The 19,572-nt window shown below is 39.4% G+C and overlaps 1 protein-coding gene across 7 annotated transcripts in view; it reads left to right on the top strand.

Annotated features, from left to right (window-relative positions):
* The window catches only part of ZNF423 (zinc finger protein 423), a 320,869-nt gene that overhangs the window by 187,189 nt on the left and 114,108 nt on the right, over window positions 1–19,572 (top strand). For all 7 annotated transcript variants that reach the window (XM_059713801.1, XM_019497484.2, XM_019497479.2 and 4 more), the window contains one exon: window positions 12,156–15,379. In XM_059713801.1, coding sequence (XP_059569784.1) covers window positions 12,156–15,379 — 3,224 coding nt within the window. The remainder of the gene's footprint in view (window positions 1–12,155; window positions 15,380–19,572) is intronic.

Raw genomic sequence — 19,572 nt, forward strand, 5'->3', positions numbered from 1 at the left:
CCACCCTCAGAGCACATGTAAAGACACCCTTTGTGTTTCCATAAACATTTTTTAGGCCAAGCAAACAGATATGCATAGTCCTTGTCACATCACAAAAGCCTAAAATTTGTGGCCACAGCATAGGTGGTATAAATTTGTGCTGTCTTATTATGCCGGAGCTGCCTGTGCTCTACAGCCGCCCTGGACAGATTCTCCTGGGCTTAATGGGCCTGATCCTGCACATCTGGGGAATTCCCCATGCAAGCTCTGGCTAGTATCTGTAAGAGGGGAACCCTGGCTTTCCCACGAGATTCCCTCGAGTATCTCTGTGTACGAAGGGAAAGTGGGGAATACATTGTCCTGTAGGATCGAAACCCTGTCCCATTTGGGACAATGGGCAATGTGTGTTTTAGCCAATGAAACAGATCAGCTGTGCTAGGACGGATCCTACCACACCTGATGTGATTCATTGGGCAGTGTCTCTTTATACCATAAATGCAGAGCTGTTACCAGTTACACCTGCTTAGCTGGCACATCTGGCTATCATCTCCCCTCCCTGACTCCTTTTCCCTCCCAGTTAATCAAATATCTCAAGATTAAAAATAATGACTTTATCCAAACTACTCTCCAAACCATTGACACCTACTATTATGATGCTTATTGTTAAATAGTGTTTAATTTTTCTTGTAAGATGCTGAAAATCTTATGGGAGGAATAGAGTATGCTTGTTTCCCACTGATTTTAAAGAAACCTCAAGCATCGTGCAGGATATGACCCTTTGCTGACTTTTGTGATTTTAATTGATGACTTGAAGTTACTTGCCACTTCATAAGTAAAATTCAGAAACTTGAAAAACAGCAGAGTACAGCATTACGTTAAAGCACACCAATCTAGTCAATTCAAAGGGAAAAGTTAATAAATTCTATGCACTTTATCTCACCAGAGAACCTGTTCTGAGTAGCCACTTCCTATAACCCTAGATGGAACATTGAGTGACTTGGACTGCATAGGTATGAAATGGGGTGTCTTGGAATGACATTGCTTTCTGATTGGGAGAGAGAAATTTTACATTCCTGGGCATCAGTAGAGTGAGAGATATAAAAGGATTTACAACAATACCATCCCAGAATGAAGGAGTGAGTTTCTTGTTGAGATCTCAGCAGGACTGTCACGAGTGCAGAAAGAGCTTTGGTTAATGATTCCTAATTTTTGCTTTAAAAGAAGGGACACTTATTTTGAAACTATTAATATTAATATATCGCTTTGTTTTTATTTTATGGTACAAATTTTTATGTCATGGGAGGAACCTCTTCTTTTTACAAATGTCAAAAAGTGCAATGAACATTTTCTTTAATATAGATTAGAAAATTACCTTGTTCTTATATATTGTTGAAAGAAGCAGTCGGCACTTGTGAAAAATGATATTCTCCTTAGACTGGAGTCTGAATTCTCAAGCCATGCAAAGGGCACAGTGCTGGGGTCAGTGGTCCCAGCGCTGACCTGGCGGGTCGCATTCTAGTGTGACGAGAACAGTCTGTGGCAATTTACTAAGGTGTCTTTCAAAAATGTTGGGAACAGCCCTTCTGATCAGTCAGTTTTTTAGTTGGATCATTCCTATTTAGAAAGGTAAACACAGTTATTGGAGCTAGTTGTTGAATGTCTCTTCCTTTTTTGTAAATAAATGGGTGAAACTATGAGAAAAATTGGCATTAGGATTAAAAAGCACAGGCTTTTGTGTGTTCTGATTGTAATTCCATTTGTTTGAGATAACATTTTACAGCCTAAGATGTCATGCAAAAATACCTTTTAATAATCATTTCAACTAAAGAATTATAAGAAAATTTAATTTTTTTTTCAGGATAACAATTGAAATTTTTATTTTATAATTTTTTCTCAGTATGATAATTGTTTTAATGATATCTATATGTGACCCCTGTGTATTATTTTGTTTTTTTGCATCAGTCCTACAATATGTCATCTTTATGAAATGCTCTGTAGTTAGGGAAGTAGGCAAGAATGACACAGGCCTCTGGGTAACAAGGTATGCAAGAGCAGCCCATTATTAAAATCTTTATGCTAATGCATTGATAATATTGACAGAATTGTCCTCTCATCTTCTCTGGGAAAGACTGAAGTTGCATTGGAATGTGTACAAAGAGTAAATTGCTGAGTAAAATATATGGATATTCCTAAAATTTCTGTAGAAATAGGGTGAGTTATTATTGATTCACAGAGCACGACAAAACATCACTGCATGAATTAGCAAACAGCTGTTTCTAATTTGAGTTTAGAACTGTACACAGAGGAACTTGTTTTAGTGTTCACTCCTTTCATTTATAATGAATTTTAATCACCGCTACAGGTGAGAAAAATGTAGAAACAAGCTTGTATCTTGTGGAAGAAACAAAGGAGAGACAGATGCTAACAGATTTACAGTCTGTGATAAAAGGAATGTTTTGGTACACTTTACATGTAATTAGAGTGCAGCTGTTTTCAGTCCCAAGTCCATGATGCACAGCAGAATATAGTATCTGCTGCTTTTCCAAAGGGAGTAAAGAAAAACAGTGATTCAACCCTGAAAGCATTTAGTTTATTCCTAAATCTAACATAAAAGTTTCTCCTCCACCCCCACTATGTCATTTATTGAAGTGTAAGAGAACCTATTTAGCGATATGTTAATTTTTTTGTAAATTGTCAAAATATAGATTGTTAATTTAGGCAAAGCTATGTTGCAAGAAACAACTTCTCCTTATCGGCTATCAAGATTTATGTATCATTTTAATCCATAGCGCTTTATTGATTATAGATAACTTGCATAATGGAAAGAAAATTTGAGAGATATTAAATTGGTATCTCTACTTTTTGAACACCTTGGTTAAAGCTTGTTATTCTCACAGAAGCTTTAAGAAAGCCATGCTAAACAGTTCTGTAGCGAACATTAAGGGAAATTCAAGGTTTAAATTTCTTCTCATGCTTTGTTACAGTTTCAGTACTGAGTAAGTTTATATAAAAGAAAGGGAACAGGTAAAATAAGATTTTGTGTTTTATTAGGTCATGTTATTACTATCTTTATGGTGAAACCTGTCTCCTTTGTTCTACTGCTTTTTAAAACCCTTTCATAAAATGAATGGCAGAACAAAAGGTAAACATTTTTAAAAGAATCACTAATTGGTGGTAACTTAGTCCAGCAAAACTTCTTACCACATCAGCATATAATTAAAAGTTATTATTCATTTTTCTTAGGAAATACTCTCCCTATGTCTGAAGAAGGGTGCCTGTGCCCGAAAGCTTGGAAAGAACAATTTCTCCAACTATGCAGTGGTCTAATAAAATATATCACATTTACCCAAATAACCTTGTCTAGATAAGTGTGAAGGCATTATATATGGTACCATTACATCGTAGTTTTGATCTGGGGCCTGGGATGGTGCAAGTGCTAAAGCACATGGTTGACAGTCCACTGATTGCAAGTTTGAGACCATAGTAGAAGTGCTTACAGCATGGCCTGTTGGATTCCAAAAAACAAAATCTGCAAATTCTGCTAAATATCTTGTCACAAAGACATGGAAAAGGAAGTTTTGATCTTGTCTTAATTTTCATTTTCTCTTGAATAGGATGAATATTCCTGAAGGAGTGCCTTTAAAAACATAAAAATGTACTTTTGTTCTTGTGTAGTTTAAGGGTGAAACATTTATAATTCCCCTCAGTCAAGACAACTTCCCAGTAATTCCCTTGCCAACTGCCTTGTCCAAGATGTGAAGGGACTATCAGAGGAGAAGAAAGCATGCTACTTTTTATAGAGATACTACATATACACTGTGGAAATAATTTCTACTGATTTCTATGTACTAGCACATATGTACTGGTCAGATCCTCATCAATACCATCTATGTGATTATATTTTGGTGACAGCTGCTGGTTGGGTTCCTGATGTAATTCAAGAAGAGATGCAGTGTCAACTCAAAAGTGGCAGTGGTTGGTGCAAAAACTAGACACCCATAATCCGTTGGTATCTTGTGTTACAATTAAAAAGATATCAAATTGTGTTACATTCATGTGTTACATTCATGTCTCAATGGAGCTGACATGAATGTAAAAGTGTATAGAATAGGTACTTTTTATTAGTTTTAATTAAATTTGAGATATACAGCAACATGAGAGAAAACAATTTTAAAATAAAATTAAAAAACCCTAAAAAGCTGCCAAAGTGCACTGAAAACATTGAAACCTAAACCATTTGGTGTATAAACTTAATTTGCATAAATTCACACCAGCATTGCAATGTAATCAGACACCGTATGCTGTGTGAAGGTGGAGTACTTAACTACACTTGAGCTATTGCAGTGCATTTTCTTTATTTACTTATTACAGATTAAAATTTGCTTTTCATAGTGATAAAGATGTCACAGGCCTTTATTCATAACCATTCTGTTGTGTTCCTTTGGCAATAATAACGATTAATATTGTTAGCTCTTCTGTTTGGCCTCCCAGCTTAAGGCCTCACATCGCTTTATAGTTATTAATAAATTAAGCCACAACATTACCTCCGCCGTCTCCCCGAGTTACTTGAATTAGGGAACTGAGGCACAGAGAGATTAAGGATACATTTTTAAGTTCTTAAATCTTACTTTCAGAAGTAACTTGGGCATAAAGAAGATCAAATCCCATTGATTCTCAGTAAGACAGAAGGAGGGTTTTGGATGCATCAATAGAACCATAAGGTACAAGACACAAGAGGTGACTATGTTTGTACTCAGCACTAATTAGGCCTCATCTCAAGCACTGTGTTTAGTTTTGGGCTCCACATTTTAAAAAGGATGTGGAGAGGTTAGAGAGGGTCCAGAGGTGGACCCCCCCAAAATGATAAAGGGCTTGGAAGGCAAGCCATACAAGGAGAGGTTGAAAGAAGTAGGTGTGCTCAGCTTGCAGAAAAGGCACTTAAGAAGGGACATAATAGCAGTCTTCAAATACTTGAAGGGCTGCCATAAAGAAGATGGAAAACACTTTTTCTCCCTTGTTGCTGAGTAGGATGCAGACCAATGGTTTGAAGTTGCAACAAAGTCGATTTTGATTGGATATTCATAGGGACCTACTTAACTTGTGGTTTCGTGGATTTCGCAGAAACCATAACATCCAAGATAGTTCACAAAATAAATAAATAAAATACTGACTCCACTCAGGGTCAGACTGATCACCATATTTGGGGCCAGGAAGGAATTTTATCTCACGGTCAGATTGGTATGGATTGTGGGGGGTTTTAACTTCCTCTGTAGTGGGGAAGCATGATGCTCTGCTGGATCTAGCCTGTGGGCCAAACTTTGCCTACTTCTGGGTTAGACAGTGGATTTGCGTAGGATGGTTTGGATCAGGATGATCCTGCCTCGGGCAGGGGGTTGGTCTAGATGACCTCTCGAGGACCCTTCCAGCCCTGCTTCTCTGTGGTTCTATGAGGACTTAAGCTATTTAGGTGTTTTACCCAGGTTTAGCCTACTTATAGGCACCAAGTCACAGAGAACCGGGAATTTGTGTTTAACATTCTTCCCCTTGTTCATCATTCGTTAGTTAAGGTATGTTGTTCCTGCCAGATCTTAAGCGTTCCTTTGTGCCTGGATAGATGGTCATTATCTTTCACTCAAAGTAAAATCAATTGCTAGATTTGGAGTCAGGAAGGAATTTTTCGTCCATCCCAGATTGGGAAATAATGTGGAGATTTTTCCTTCCTCTGTATCATAGACATGTTTTTTGCCTATGATTACTTGAGTTTATATTAAATGAATACCTTACCATCCTTACCATTGCAGTGGCTATGCCCTAGCTGTACATTTGCCTTCCCTTCTTTTTTACCTGTGGCATATTGTGGGGAGTTTTGGGTTTGTCTTCATGAGGTACTTTATGGTTGCAGTGTGTGAACCGAGGCCTATTTAGATAAACAGTGCTTGCAAATGAAGGAGACTGGACTCGGTATCCCAGGAGGCCCCTTTCAAACTTCCTGTCCCAGGAGGCCCCTTTCAAACTTCCTGTGACAGGGGGCAAGCTGAGGGCTGGGTCTGAACCTTGACCCTCCCAGCTGTCTACATAGGGCAGTCCCCTCAGTCTCACGTGCTACAACTTTCTGGTTAAATAAACTGGTGTTCTAAATGGGAGGCTGCCCATTATAATGCCCCAATGCCAGGGGGTGCTATGCATAGATCCATACCATCCCTACACTGTGGCCAATGCCCTGCAGATGGCATCCAGATCATCAAACTTTCCCCCAGCCCCTTACTGAGCTGTACCACTCGGCCTTTGGCCTAAATTCAGCCTTAGGTGTCCATAGACTTACCTTGGCCTCCTATAGTCACTCCCTCACAGGGGCTCGCACTCATGCCCTCCTACTAGGACCTTTTACTCATGCTCACTCCCTAGGGCTCACTCGAAACTTTGCTGATCTTGCAGGGCCGGCCCTTGTGCAGTCCTTTGGATCGTCTCCTAGGCAATGTTACTCTGCACACACCTTTGGTGCAGCCCTTCAGGTCCACCCCCTGGGCAGGCCCTATGCTACACCCTATTGTGCACAGTCCTTCAGGTTGCAAAGCCACCCCCTACTCTGTGCAGGCCCACTACTGCCCTCGCACTCCAGTGCCACACTACTGCCCGCTCACACTGGGGCCTCCAGCATCTTAGACCCCTGTGTGGCTCAGGTGCTGCAGCCATGCCTGCCTCCCACCACAACTCTCTACACTACCCATTGGATGGTTGGGGCTGGGGTTAAGGTGCTTCTACCCACCTTTCCCTGTGGAGGTCACTGGCTTAGCATTTCTTGGGGATTCCCTCAAGAAGTCTCACCAGGCCACCCTTCCCCGGCAGGGTGGAGTTTCCAGTCATGCCCAGGACCATGGGGCCTCCTCCTTTCCAATAGCCCCAGCCCTTACCTCCAAGGATGTTCCAAGCAGCTCAGCTAGATGTTGCCTCCTCGACTACTGCCTCCAGCCCTGAGAGTGGACATCTAAAATGGCCACCCTCATCAAGCACCTGCCAGCTGCCTGCTCGCAGCCCTTCAAGTGGCAGGCACTGAAGGTGGTCTGCCACACTTCCATTCTTATAATTTCTTTTAATGATAATGACATGACAGCAAAGCATAGAAATGCGTGGTTAATCTTTGTCAAATGATTACCCTGTCTGTTCTAGGTTCCAGTTAGACACCAAGCCTCTTCTATAGTATCAAACAAATGGGAGGGCTCCAAGGTCCCACTGCCCACATGTCACCTGTCTGTGTAAATATTGGTCATTCTATGTAGGCCTGTCACACATGCAGATGATTGCAACACCTATGGGTATAACACCTTTTGTAGATGCCTACCCACTTTCCTATCTCTGTCCTCACCTTCCCTGACATGGATGCAACCAGCAACTTCCCACCTTTCCAGAACGCTTCCTAATATGATCAGAAATTCAAATTATACCCACATGTCTTAATAAGAGCTTGGTTGTGAACTCTTTACTACTTGTCTTATAGGCCAGTACTCAAACTTTGCCCACAGATATTCGTGCAGAGTGAGAAATCATTCATTGAATAGAAACAAAATGATTATGCCTAGAAAACAAGCAGATGTAGTCAAGGGCAAACTTTATGGTTGGACAGGCAACAAGAGACCTCTTCTTATACCTGCTACTCTTTAAACCTCAGGCAGGCAGATAGCTGAGGCATAGATCTGATTTATGCATCATTCAGGTTGGCCAGTCTTAACTGTGAAATTGGCTAAGCAGTTGTGATTGGCTAGTTCAGCAAGCCAATCTTCCCACAATTGTCTCTAACAAATGAAGGCTTAGCTGAAAGTTTAATAGAATGAAATCCATCTGGCTAACTTTGTGTGAAGAAATGGGAAGGTGTCTCATAGAGTTTCCCTACCTTTTCCAGCCCAAGGCACACTTACATTAATAAAAATTTCCCATGGCATACCTGTTAAGGCATCCCCCATCATCATACCTATTGTAGCTAGCTCATTGTAGCTCATTGTCACAGCAAAATTCCACGGCACGCCTATTAATTTCTATTGGCACACTTTTTTGTGCTGCGGCACACTGGTTGGGAAATGCTGTTGTAGAGACTGTGAAATTGTATTTACATTTAGACAAATTATTTTCTGTCACCAAAGTAATGTTCTTAACAAATATATCTACTGTATCAGGATATGCAAATGTGGCTATGCTACTTAAGTCTCCCATTTGTGGCACCTTGTCATCTTGCTTTTGAAAAAAAAAATTGTGATATTAGATCTGAGTTTGATAGTCATAGCTGCATGAGTATCTTTCTGAAGTTGGGGATCGTGTTATGTGAAGGAAAATGGAAAATGAAGTATGATTTATATAGCAGTTTGGCCAAATTGCTCTTATTAGATGGAAAAATACATTTATTGAATGCATCTAGGCTGGAATTAGCTCTTCAGTGATGATGATGAATGCTTGCAGCCTTATAAATGCACTTGAACATTAAGTTGCTAAATTACTGTACCATTTTGAGATTGATTATTAAGTTTGGCCATGTCAGCTTCCCGACCCACACATCCATCCCAAAGATTGCCTACATTCTGAAGCCTACTTAATGCTCTTTTTTTCTAATTAAACTTTTATTGAATTTTCTTCCCCTTTTAATACTTGTTTTGATTCTCTTATGCGCAGATGACAAAAGCCTTGCACCAGCCATGTGATTCTCTATTTTAGAACAGTCCCACTTTGCAGGATTAGCCATTTTTAATGACTTTAATCTCCTTTTTGAAAGTGATTTTTCTCATTCTGTTACATTCCTTTGATTGCATTAATGTAGAATTATTATTCCGTTGGAAAAACCATCATTGCCAGACATGTCATACCACATCTCACGAATATCTTCCTAGTGTAAAATACTTTAGTAAAATTACCTAGAATTTTTTCTGGGTTCATTATTAGCCTTTTCCTCAATTTAAATAAGCAAGTTAAAATAAACAAGGTTATTTCTCATTCCACAAAGAGATTAATGATAATGAGTTTCCCCTAATTTCTTCAGTTTTAGTCTTTGGATACACACACTGTTTTGTTTGTATAGAAATTTAGGTAGATTGTGCATAGTGTTGCATTTTTAAGCAGTTTTCCAATTACTTTTAAATTGTAAAAGTCAGACAAAGAAATATATTGAAAAGAAACCAGAAGTCAAACACGTAATTCCACAACATTTCCAAATTGCACTGAAAAAATAAGGCAGTCCGGCTTTCAACTTTTCAATATAAATTATTCTGTTTTTATCATACGTTCAACTTTCCAATATGGAAAATGTGATTTTACTTGAATCCAAATGAATTGTGTCATAGCATTTATATTGTATATCATTCACAACTACCAGCTTTCTTTAGTATTCTTTTTTTAAATAGTCCAACATGCTTGGAAGAAGGGAATTTGCTACCTTTGGGGCTGAATCTTTCCTAAGTGTCCACTTCTTATGCTTTGTGATTGATTTGGATGAGGTAATGGACCAACTTCACTGCTGGCAAAAGCACATACAATTGAATTCAATTAATGGTGTCCTACTGGGTAAAGGTAGCACTGAATTTGGTGTGTTAAATCTACAGGTTTGAAAAGCTGAACATTGAAACTGATTTATTCATTAAAGTAGTTTCAGTTTCATCTGAATTTTTCCCCTTTGTTGCCCTCTTTAATCATTTAGGTCCTTATACTAATACTAAGACAACAACAACAAGTTGCTGCTATGAAAAACCCATTCTAAAATACACATATTTAAAATGTCTTATATGTATACACACACACTACAGAGTGTATATGTGTATATGTTTGTGTGAACATATACATATATAGAGAGAGAGAAAGAGAGAGGGTGTATACATATAAGACATTTTAAATATATATATATTAGAATGAGTTTTGCATAGTAGCAACTTGTTATTGTTTACACAACAGCCAGTTAATTTATAGAGTAGCAAACAGTGTAATTCTTTTTTTTCCAGTAGAAAACAAGGTAGTGTTAGCAAATTCACCATGTGCTGCCCTACTTCAGGCCCAAGCATCCCCTCTGTCCCTTTTGTCTCCTTTCCCCATGAGGAGCCCAGCTGGCGTGAGCTGGGAATTAGCGAGCAGTGATCTACCGGTACCTCCCCACTGAATCTAATCCAAGAAGCTGGCAGCCAGCTGAATCCTTCCAGTCAGAAGGGCCCATTAATGCAAGTCCCTAGGGAAGCTGGCTCTCCTTTGCTTAGGGAGGGGACCCCTGTGAATGTGGCTGACATCAGAGTGAGAGGGAGAGAAAGGGAGGGAGGCAGCTCAGGATGTGGGGCAAGCCTGAGTCTATGATATGGCATACAGGAGCATACAACTGAGTAGGTTTAAACTTTGAGTGTGAGATTTGATTACTGATACAAACAAAAAAGAGAGCACATGAGACAGAGGTGGGAAAAGGGAGAGAGAGAGAGATTGGGTGGTGGTATTTGTTCAGTACAAGAAGTTTAAAAAACAAGTGTATCAATAGATGCAATGTTTTATAATGCTCAGACTGGGACAGGCTCTTAGAGTTTTGCATAATATGTGTCCATTGAATGTTTGTAAACTGTGGTTGCTTGCTGAGAGGTATAAGGGCATTTCTGTAATGAACATAAATTACTGTATTCATGTCATCAGTCATTTTTGGAGTAGCTGATTTGGATATGATCAGGTGGGGATGGTATAGTAGTACTGTTTGAAAGGAGAAGGATATCTTCTGGTACAAATTTGTTCTAGAAAAGATGTGACCTTTTTTGCTAGATAAATTGGTTTGCACAGGATTATTTCTTTGTATTCTTTCATTGATTTTTTTATAGAGTAACAGAAATTCCTGTTTTTCTGGGGTAAAGAGATAGCCTTCTGATAAAGAAAACTTACTTTCTTCAACTGGCAATATCCTCATTAAGTGAGCTCTTTGAAAGCTACTCTACTGTACATGTGCTCTTATTGGACTGGTGACTATTTAATTGGCAGACAAGTGAATGTGTGGCAGTTTGCATGCAGAGTTAGGGTTTTTTTTTAGTGGTTTGGGTTTTTTTAAAGCTAGAACGGGATCATTAAATGTTTAAGAATGCTAAATGGCTTTGGCAAAAGAGGTCCTTTTTGAATTTCCAAACATACGTATATGTGTGATCTATGTATGGTCAGAGTCTCCCCTCCTTTCCCTCATTTTTTTTAGGCTTACCCCAGGATTCTTTCATGGTTCAGTATGGTATTCAACTAGCAGCATATTCACTTAATTCAATGTCTTCAGCTGGCTCTGTAGAATGAGTATATCTGCATTTATCTTATTCTCTTTTTTGCTAACAGTTGAGATGGTGAAATATGACAAAATTGTATTATTTCTTTAAAATGACCATTCTGCAGTTGGAAATGACTTTTTGTTTTTTTTATGGCAGAACTGGTTTATAAAATATTTTGTCAAGTTTCAACTTGGGGTAAAAGAAGTATCGTTAAGGAGTAGACTGTGCTGTTTTGTTCTTGAAGTTGGTTGTCTAGTGGATGATTTGAAATCTCCAAAAAGGACTGTTAGTCTTTTTGCTCTAATCAGACAACATTGCTTTTTTAAACCAATTAATACTATAACAATTCAAATTTCTTAGATTTGGCTGAGCTGTCTCAAACCTGTCACTTTTTTACTTCACGTAGATATTGGACTCTGTTTGCTTTTTCTAAATGTGACTGCTTTTTGTGCAGTCTTTAAATATGTTTCAATTTTGAAGTAGAAGTGAAAAGATTTTGTTTAATGGAGACATTACTTATAATCATTTTGATATATCATTTAGAAACCCTACAAAATCACAGTTGATCACTTAGTGCTGTAGCTCTTGGTAATGTTTGTACTGCCTTGCTGCACACTGCATTTTGTTTTCTGTATTCATTGTTTATTGCTTTACAGTGCAGTGAGCAAGTGTTAAACCTGCTAAAGAAAAATGCTTTATATAAATACTCTATGTTGGCATATTCATAAATTGCATTTACAATATGTACTTTTCTTCCTTTTTTTCTATCATCCTTTAAAATTCAAGAGACGTTTATCTTTCCTTTTTTGTTCAGCAGTTGATTTTTATACTGTAGTAGCAGCAGCCCATAGTGTTGTTGAGAGGCTTTGTCCTTATTTCACAGATGCACTGGGAATTGTTTTTAATCTCCTTTCTGCTTTCCCATTACAGATGGTGATGACGACCCACAACTCTCCTGGGTGGCTTCATCTCCCTCCAGCAAAGATGTTGCATCACCCACTCAGATGATAGGAGATGGGTGTGATCTCGGCATCGGGGAGGAGGAAGGGGGGACTGGCCTGCCATATCCCTGTCAGTTTTGTGATAAGTCCTTCATTCGCCTGAGCTACCTTAAAAGGCACGAGCAGATCCACAGTGACAAACTACCTTTCAAATGCACCTATTGTAGCCGGCTTTTTAAGCATAAGAGAAGTAGGGATCGCCACATAAAGCTTCACACAGGGGATAAAAAATATCATTGCCATGAATGTGAGGCAGCCTTTTCTCGCAGCGACCACCTCAAAATTCATCTGAAAACTCACAGTTCCAGCAAGCCGTTCAAGTGCACTGTCTGTAAGCGTGGGTTTTCCTCCACCAGCTCATTGCAGAGTCACATGCAAGCTCATAAAAAGAACAAGGAACATATGGCAAAGACTGAGAAAGAGGTGAAGAAGGATGATTTTATGTGTGATTACTGTGAAGAGACATTCAGTCAGACTGAAGATTTGGAGAAGCACGTAATGATGCGCCACCCACAGCTTTCTGAGAAGGCAGATTTGCAGTGTATTCATTGCCCTGAAGTATTTGCAGACGAAAACTCACTTCTTTCCCATATTCACCAAGCTCATGCCAACAAAAAACACAAGTGCCCTATGTGCCCAGAGCAGTTTTCTTCAGTGGAAGAAGTCTATTGCCATTTGGATAGCCACAGACAACCTGATTCCAGCAACCACAGTATCAGTCCTGACCCAGTCTTGGGGAGCGTGGCATCCATGAGCAGTGCAACACCTGATTCGAGTGCATCGGCAGAACGAGGATCTACACCAGACTCAACTCTAAAACCTTTGAGAGGACAAAAGAAGATCAGATCAGTGGAGAGAGAGGAAGGCCAGAATTGGTCTAAAGTCACTTACAGCTGTCCCTACTGTTCCAAGCGTGACTTCAACAGCCTTGCTGTCCTGGAGATACATTTAAAGACCATTCATGCTGACAAACCTCAACAAAGCCACACGTGCCAGATCTGCCTTGATTCCATGCCTACTCTATACAATTTGAATGAACATGTGAGAAAGGTACACAAAAACCATGCATATCCCATGATGCAGTTCAGCAACATTTCTGCCTTTCACTGTAACTATTGTCCTGAGATGTTTGCGGATATTAATAGCCTTCAGGAACACATCCGCATCACTCACTGTGGTCCAAATGCTACCCCTCAAGATGGTAACAATGCCTTCTTCTGTAACCAGTGCTCCATGGGCTTTCTAACTGAAGCAACTTTGACTGAACATATTCAGCAAACTCACTGCAATGTAGGAAATTCAAAATTGGATTCCCCTGTCATTCAGCCAACACAGTCTTTTATGGAAGTTTACTCATGCCCTTATTGCACAAACTCCCCCATTTTTGGCTCCATCCTGAAACTTACAAAGCATATTAAAGAAAACCACAAGAACATTCCTCTGGCGCACAATAAGAAGTCAAAAGCAGAGCAGAGTCCAGTTTCTTCTGATGTTGAAGTCTCTTCCCCTAAAAGGCAGCGTCTTTCTGCAAGTATAAATTCAGTTTCTAATGGAGAATACCCATGTAATCAGTGTGATTTAAAGTTCTCTAATTTTGAAAGTTTCCAAACTCATTTGAAGTTGCATTTGGAGTTGCTTTTAAGGAAACAGTCTTGCCCTCAGTGTAAAGAAGACTTTGATTCCCAGGAGTCTCTCCTGCAGCACCTCACAGTACATTACATGACAACTTCAACCCATTATGTATGTGAGAGCTGTGACAAACAGTTTTCTTCAGTGGATGATTTGCAGAAGCATTTGCTGGACATGCATACTTTTGTATTGTATCACTGCACCCTTTGCCAAGAAGTTTTTGATTCCAAGGTATCTATCCAAGTACATCTGGCAGTAAAGCATAGCAATGAAAAGAAGATGTATCGTTGTACAGCCTGTAATTGGGACTTCAGGAAGGAGGTAGACCTTCAGATCCATGTGAAGCACAGCCATTTGGGTAATCCAGCAAAGTCACACAAGTGCATCTTCTGTGGTGAGACCTTCAGTACAGAAGTAGAATTACAATGCCACATCACAACCCACAGCAAAAAATACAACTGCAAGTTCTGCAGCAAAGCTTTCCATGCCATCATCTTGTTGGAAAAACATTTGCGGGAGAAACATTGTGTGTTTGATGCTGGTGCAGAGAATGGTACAGCTAATGGCATGACACCAACAAACAAGAAGACGGAAGCTGCAGATATTCAGAACATGTTGATGAAGAATCCAGATACATCCAATAGCCATGAAGCTAGTGAGGATGATGTAGATGCATCGGAGCCTATGTATGGTTGTGATATCTGTGGAGCTGCCTACACCATGGAAGTTCTTTTGCAGAACCATCGTTTGAGAGATCATAATATCAGGCCTGGGGAGGATGATTGTTCTAGAAAGAAGGCAGAATTCATCAAAGGTAGCCACAAATGTAACATCTGCTCAAGGACCTTTTTTTCAGAGAATGGTCTGAGAGAGCATATGCAGACTCACCGAGGTCCAGCCAAGCACTACATGTGCCCCATTTGTGGGGAGCGTTTCCCATCACTGCTGACTCTGACAGAACACAAAGTCACTCACAGCAAAAGTTTGGATACAGGAACATGCAGGATCTGCAAAATGCCGCTGCAGAGTGAGGAGGAATTTATTGAGCACTGCCAGATGCACCCGGATCTCAGAAACTCCCTCACTGGATTTCGCTGTGTTGTCTGTATGCAGACAGTCACCTCTACCCTTGAGTTGAAAATTCATGGAACGTTCCATATGCAGAAATTGGCAGGAAACTCTGCAACCTCATCTCCCAACGGCCAGGCCTTGCAGAAACTCTACAAGTGTGCTTTGTGCTTGAAAGAGTTCCGTAACAAGCAGGATTTGGTGAAATTGGATGTTAATGGCCTGCCATATGGCCTCTGTGCTGGATGCATGACCAGGAGTACCAATGGACAGTCTTCAGGTTTGACCCCACAGGAAGTTAATGAGAGACCATGTGGCAGTCTCAGGTGCCCAGAATGTAGTGTCAAATTTGAAAGTGCTGAAGACTTAGAGAACCATATTCAGCTAGATCACCGAGATCTGACACCCGAGACTAGTGGCCAAAGGAAGGGTACCCAGACATCCCCTGTTCCCAGAGTAAGTATCCTTGAAACATTACCAATTCTCATTTCATGGAACATAGACATTTCATGTAATTGAAAAATTATCTATTCAATTTAAGATAAAAAAAATACTGGTGCTATAAAAACTTTAGTACCTCACAGAGTGAACTTTGGTATTACCCAGTCTTGCAGACTTCTGAGGTCTTTGTGGCACGGCATCAAGGTTCTTATTATGGAACTGCTTTGAAATTGTCAATAGAGAGGTGTGGTATGCTAATGGTTAATTTGGATGGTGTAGCTTTGGTTTGTGCATGAATGCTGGTGCTGCTCTGTGGGTAGATCTGCAGCAACTGGAAATGCTTACATGGGAAAAGATATTCTCAATATCTAGAAAAACGAAATCCTAAATATTTTGCTTCACCACATGTGAGGAATGAGCTTGATGGTAGGTTGCCAAGAGCCTTGTTTTGTTTGTGTAGCCTGGTGGCATAAGTATCTGCTTTATTGGTGGGGGTTTCTGAATGTTTTTATCTGGGGAGCAAATGTGAGCAGAAAGAAGTGGGAGCTCAGAATAAAAAATGAAATCACCTCAAAACAACGCTTGGCTTCACCTAATTAGAGTCACTGCATGAAAAGGTAAGTTTTCTTGTTGTATGTCCTTAAGAGAATGAATATTAGAAGCTTTCCTTTCCTGACTCAGGGTGGTGAGGGGAGGTTGCGTGTGTGTGTGCACGTGCATGTATGAGAGAGAGAGAGAAGGAAAGAATGAAACATGGAAAATTGAAGTATTTCTTACAAACACTTTAAAAATAGAGGGTATCTTTATGGATAAGGTTTTGGCCATGCCGGTACTCAAATATATATTTTTTTACCTGTGTAGTCCCTCAGATTATACTGCGCATGGATTAATTTGCAGCATTATTTTGAGTGGAACTGCTTCTTTCCCCTCTCTTAACACAAGGAGTTTTCTAATCAGAAAATTCCTGCAAAACATGAAGGTGGGAGAATTGAAAGAAAAATGTTCTTCCTCAGTCTCCATAAGCAGGCTGCTGTCCTGCTTCTCATGAGACTGGTCTTCTCTCCAGTTCATGGTCTTTTCAAATTATTTGTCAAAATTTCAGTTCATGATTGGGTCAAATGATTTCTTATGCCGTGAAGAACAGATGGAATGAGAAGTGAATTTTGGAACTCTTCTCAGGAGACCAGTACCAGTCACACAAATGTTAATCACACCCCTCTGAGAATTTTAATTAAATATGATGGGGAGAAATTTTCAGAAGTATCTGAGGGAGTTAGACACCCAGCTCCTATTGAAAAATCCCTTCCATTGACTCTACCCTATGTCAGTCTGATAATTAAAGTACCCACGAACAGGTCTTGATGTTGTAGGTAATAATAGGCTAGAAGATGCTGCTAGAGTAAACTGTGTCAGAAATTCAGTAAATTCGAGAGGACCCCAAATAGGTGGTGGCAATTCTGATTGTAGTGGGCTCTGTTAGAGCTGTTACAATCTACATTGTCAATAAACTACAGATTGCATTAGTGTTCCAGATTCAAAGACCCTGATACAATTTCAATTAAAATTTTGTTTGGTTTTGTTTGCTTTTAAATGAAACAACTGGATATTGTTCCCTCTGGGTCCAGTGAACATGTGATTAGCTGTGCTGTAATATACATCTAATTCTGCAGAGGAATAAAATAAGGAATGAAAATGTTCCTCCCTTCAGTGTGATGCCTCTTGAGAATTCAGCTGAAACTCTGACTAGGTCACGGTCTTCCTTCTGCTGCTTCGTTCTTTATTTCCTTCTAAATTCTCTTAAACATTCTTTTATGTAGGACTAATTCCTATTTCATATGGCTGTGTGCACAGCCTAAAATATTATCTATTCTTTCCCGTCATCTCTCAGGAGTGGAATATGTTGCCATCTTCTGCTCTAATTTCTTGCTTTAACTCTCTCTTTTCAGTGAGAGCTTCCATACCTGTTCTCTCAGGGGAGAGTTTAAGTTCTTCAACAAGGTAAATGCTTTGAATTTCATCCCGTGAGGGCAGATTTTAGTTCCTTTGTAGAAGATAATGAAAAATCAGCATTTGTACGAACACCAAATAGCACCTGGACCAGGTGTCTTTGGCCTGCATGTACACCAGTGTCTGATACCTTTATGGTATGTACCCTAGGAGCAGAGACATTGTAATTTGGCATAATTCATAATTTGCCTTTAATTAGATCTACCATGTTTGAATATTGATATCTTCTGACAAGTAACTACTGGCATTTCACTCTGGAAATTAAATGGGGTTTCTCAAGGTAATGCCCTTTCGGTCTGTAAATATGTTTTTGAAGCATAAGGTTCTTCAAAGAATTGTATTCCTTTTAGAAAAGAATAATTTCCCGCATTATTTTAAGAATACAAATTTAACTTTACTTTTTTCAAAGATAACCAGGTTAGGCGGGTACAACAAAGTCTCTCTCTTGTAGTCTTCTTTTGGTATGCTGTACAATGGTAAAATATCATTTTTGAGTGTATGCTACAAGCTAAGCAGTCTGCAGCTATCCAAACAGGTTATTGCTCTATAATTCTTGACCACTCTACATTTTTTTTAAAACTATTGATTTTTCTTTTTAACATGGACAAAAAGAATTGAGGATTAGAAAAATAAACAGAGAGAGAGCACACTGAAATTAAATTAAAAAATAGCACACATTTTAGTAAGCAAAAGAATGTGATGCTATCCTTCATACAGAAAGGAAATATAAGTACAGAATGTATAGGGTTCTGTAAATGCCAAGAGCATCCCACCTTTTGAATAGTTATACTATTCAAATTATACAAGTAAAGATGGGTGCCTTTAAGGATATATTGGAAAACTTGAGAATTGAGGCAAACACAAGGGCAATGAAGTATAGAGAGAGTAAGAAAATAGATATTAACAGCTGATGACTGGATGTGGGGGCCGAAGAGTACAGCAAGAGAAAGGGACCATTTGTAGTATTTCATTATATGCATTTAAAGCTGCATTAGGACATTCTCCCCCTCTAAAAGGGAATATGAATAATTCTCTTCCTGTAGTCAATTTGGATGCTTCTGGTGATAGGTTTTTTTTTTTAGGTTGGTTGAAGACACCTGGATCAGGAATTTATATCTACAAAGCAACTTTGAGACAGTTGTTTTCTACCATCCCAAAACAAACAGGAGAAAACATATACGCCTTAAAAGCTAACAGTGGGTTTTCTTTCTGCTTGTTAACTACCTTTAATATTTAAAACATCTGCAATCAAATCATCTCTCTATCTTTCTCAGTTATTTTAAAGCACTGATTTCGGTGATACCTAAATTGGTGGAAAGGCTGAGGGATCTGGGACTCTTCAGTCTGAAAAAGCAAAGACTGAGAGGGAAGTTGGTAGCAATTTACTGCTACATCAGAGGCATACGTCAAGGGCTCGGTGAACAACTGTTCACCAGGGCACCCTTGGGGGAAAACCAGGAGTAATGGTCACAAACTCCTGGAAGATGGTTAGGAAAAACTTCTTTACAACTAGGGTATCCAGACTGTAGAAAAAGCTCCCTCCAGAGGTGGTGCAATTGTCTACCCTGGAAATCTTCAAGGGGAGACTGTACGGTCACTTTGCTGGGGTCACCTGACCCCAGTTGTCTTCCCTGCTTGGTTCAGGGGGCTGGACCGGATGATCTTCCGAGGTCACTTCCAGCCTTACAATCTATGAATCTATAAATAAAATATCACATAGACTTATTTTGTCTATATCCAAATCCTAAATGGTATAAAGGTTTGCTTCCTGAACAAGGACATACCTGCTTCAGAGAGCCCATATTAATTATTTTCAAGGCATATTGAGCAGATTTTATTTTCAACAACACCAAGGGGACTAAACAATGGTGGGATATTACTACTCTCTAACATCTGACTTAGTTTTATGGTTTTTATAGTTCTGCTGGAAGAATTTCAGAGGCAGGTAAGGCTTAGGTTTTCTCTTCTAGGAATTTCCTGCTCTTAGATATGCCCAAGAATAGTGGGCTTTACTGTACTAGTCTATTCTGAGGTCTTGCAGACTTGCTGCACATGCTCTTTTAAGCTCTTTTTGTTCCATCATGGATATATTAGGATTAATACATCCGTTTTCCATTAAAATATGTATATCAAGTCACAGTTTTGCTGAGATGGCTCCATTTTTGAATATGCATTGGTAAGCTCTTCAGACACGTTTGCTG

The sequence above is a fragment of the Alligator mississippiensis genome, chromosome 10 (assembly GCF_030867095.1).
Source record: "Alligator mississippiensis isolate rAllMis1 chromosome 10, rAllMis1, whole genome shotgun sequence".
NCBI lineage: Eukaryota > Metazoa > Chordata > Crocodylia > Alligatoridae > Alligator > Alligator mississippiensis.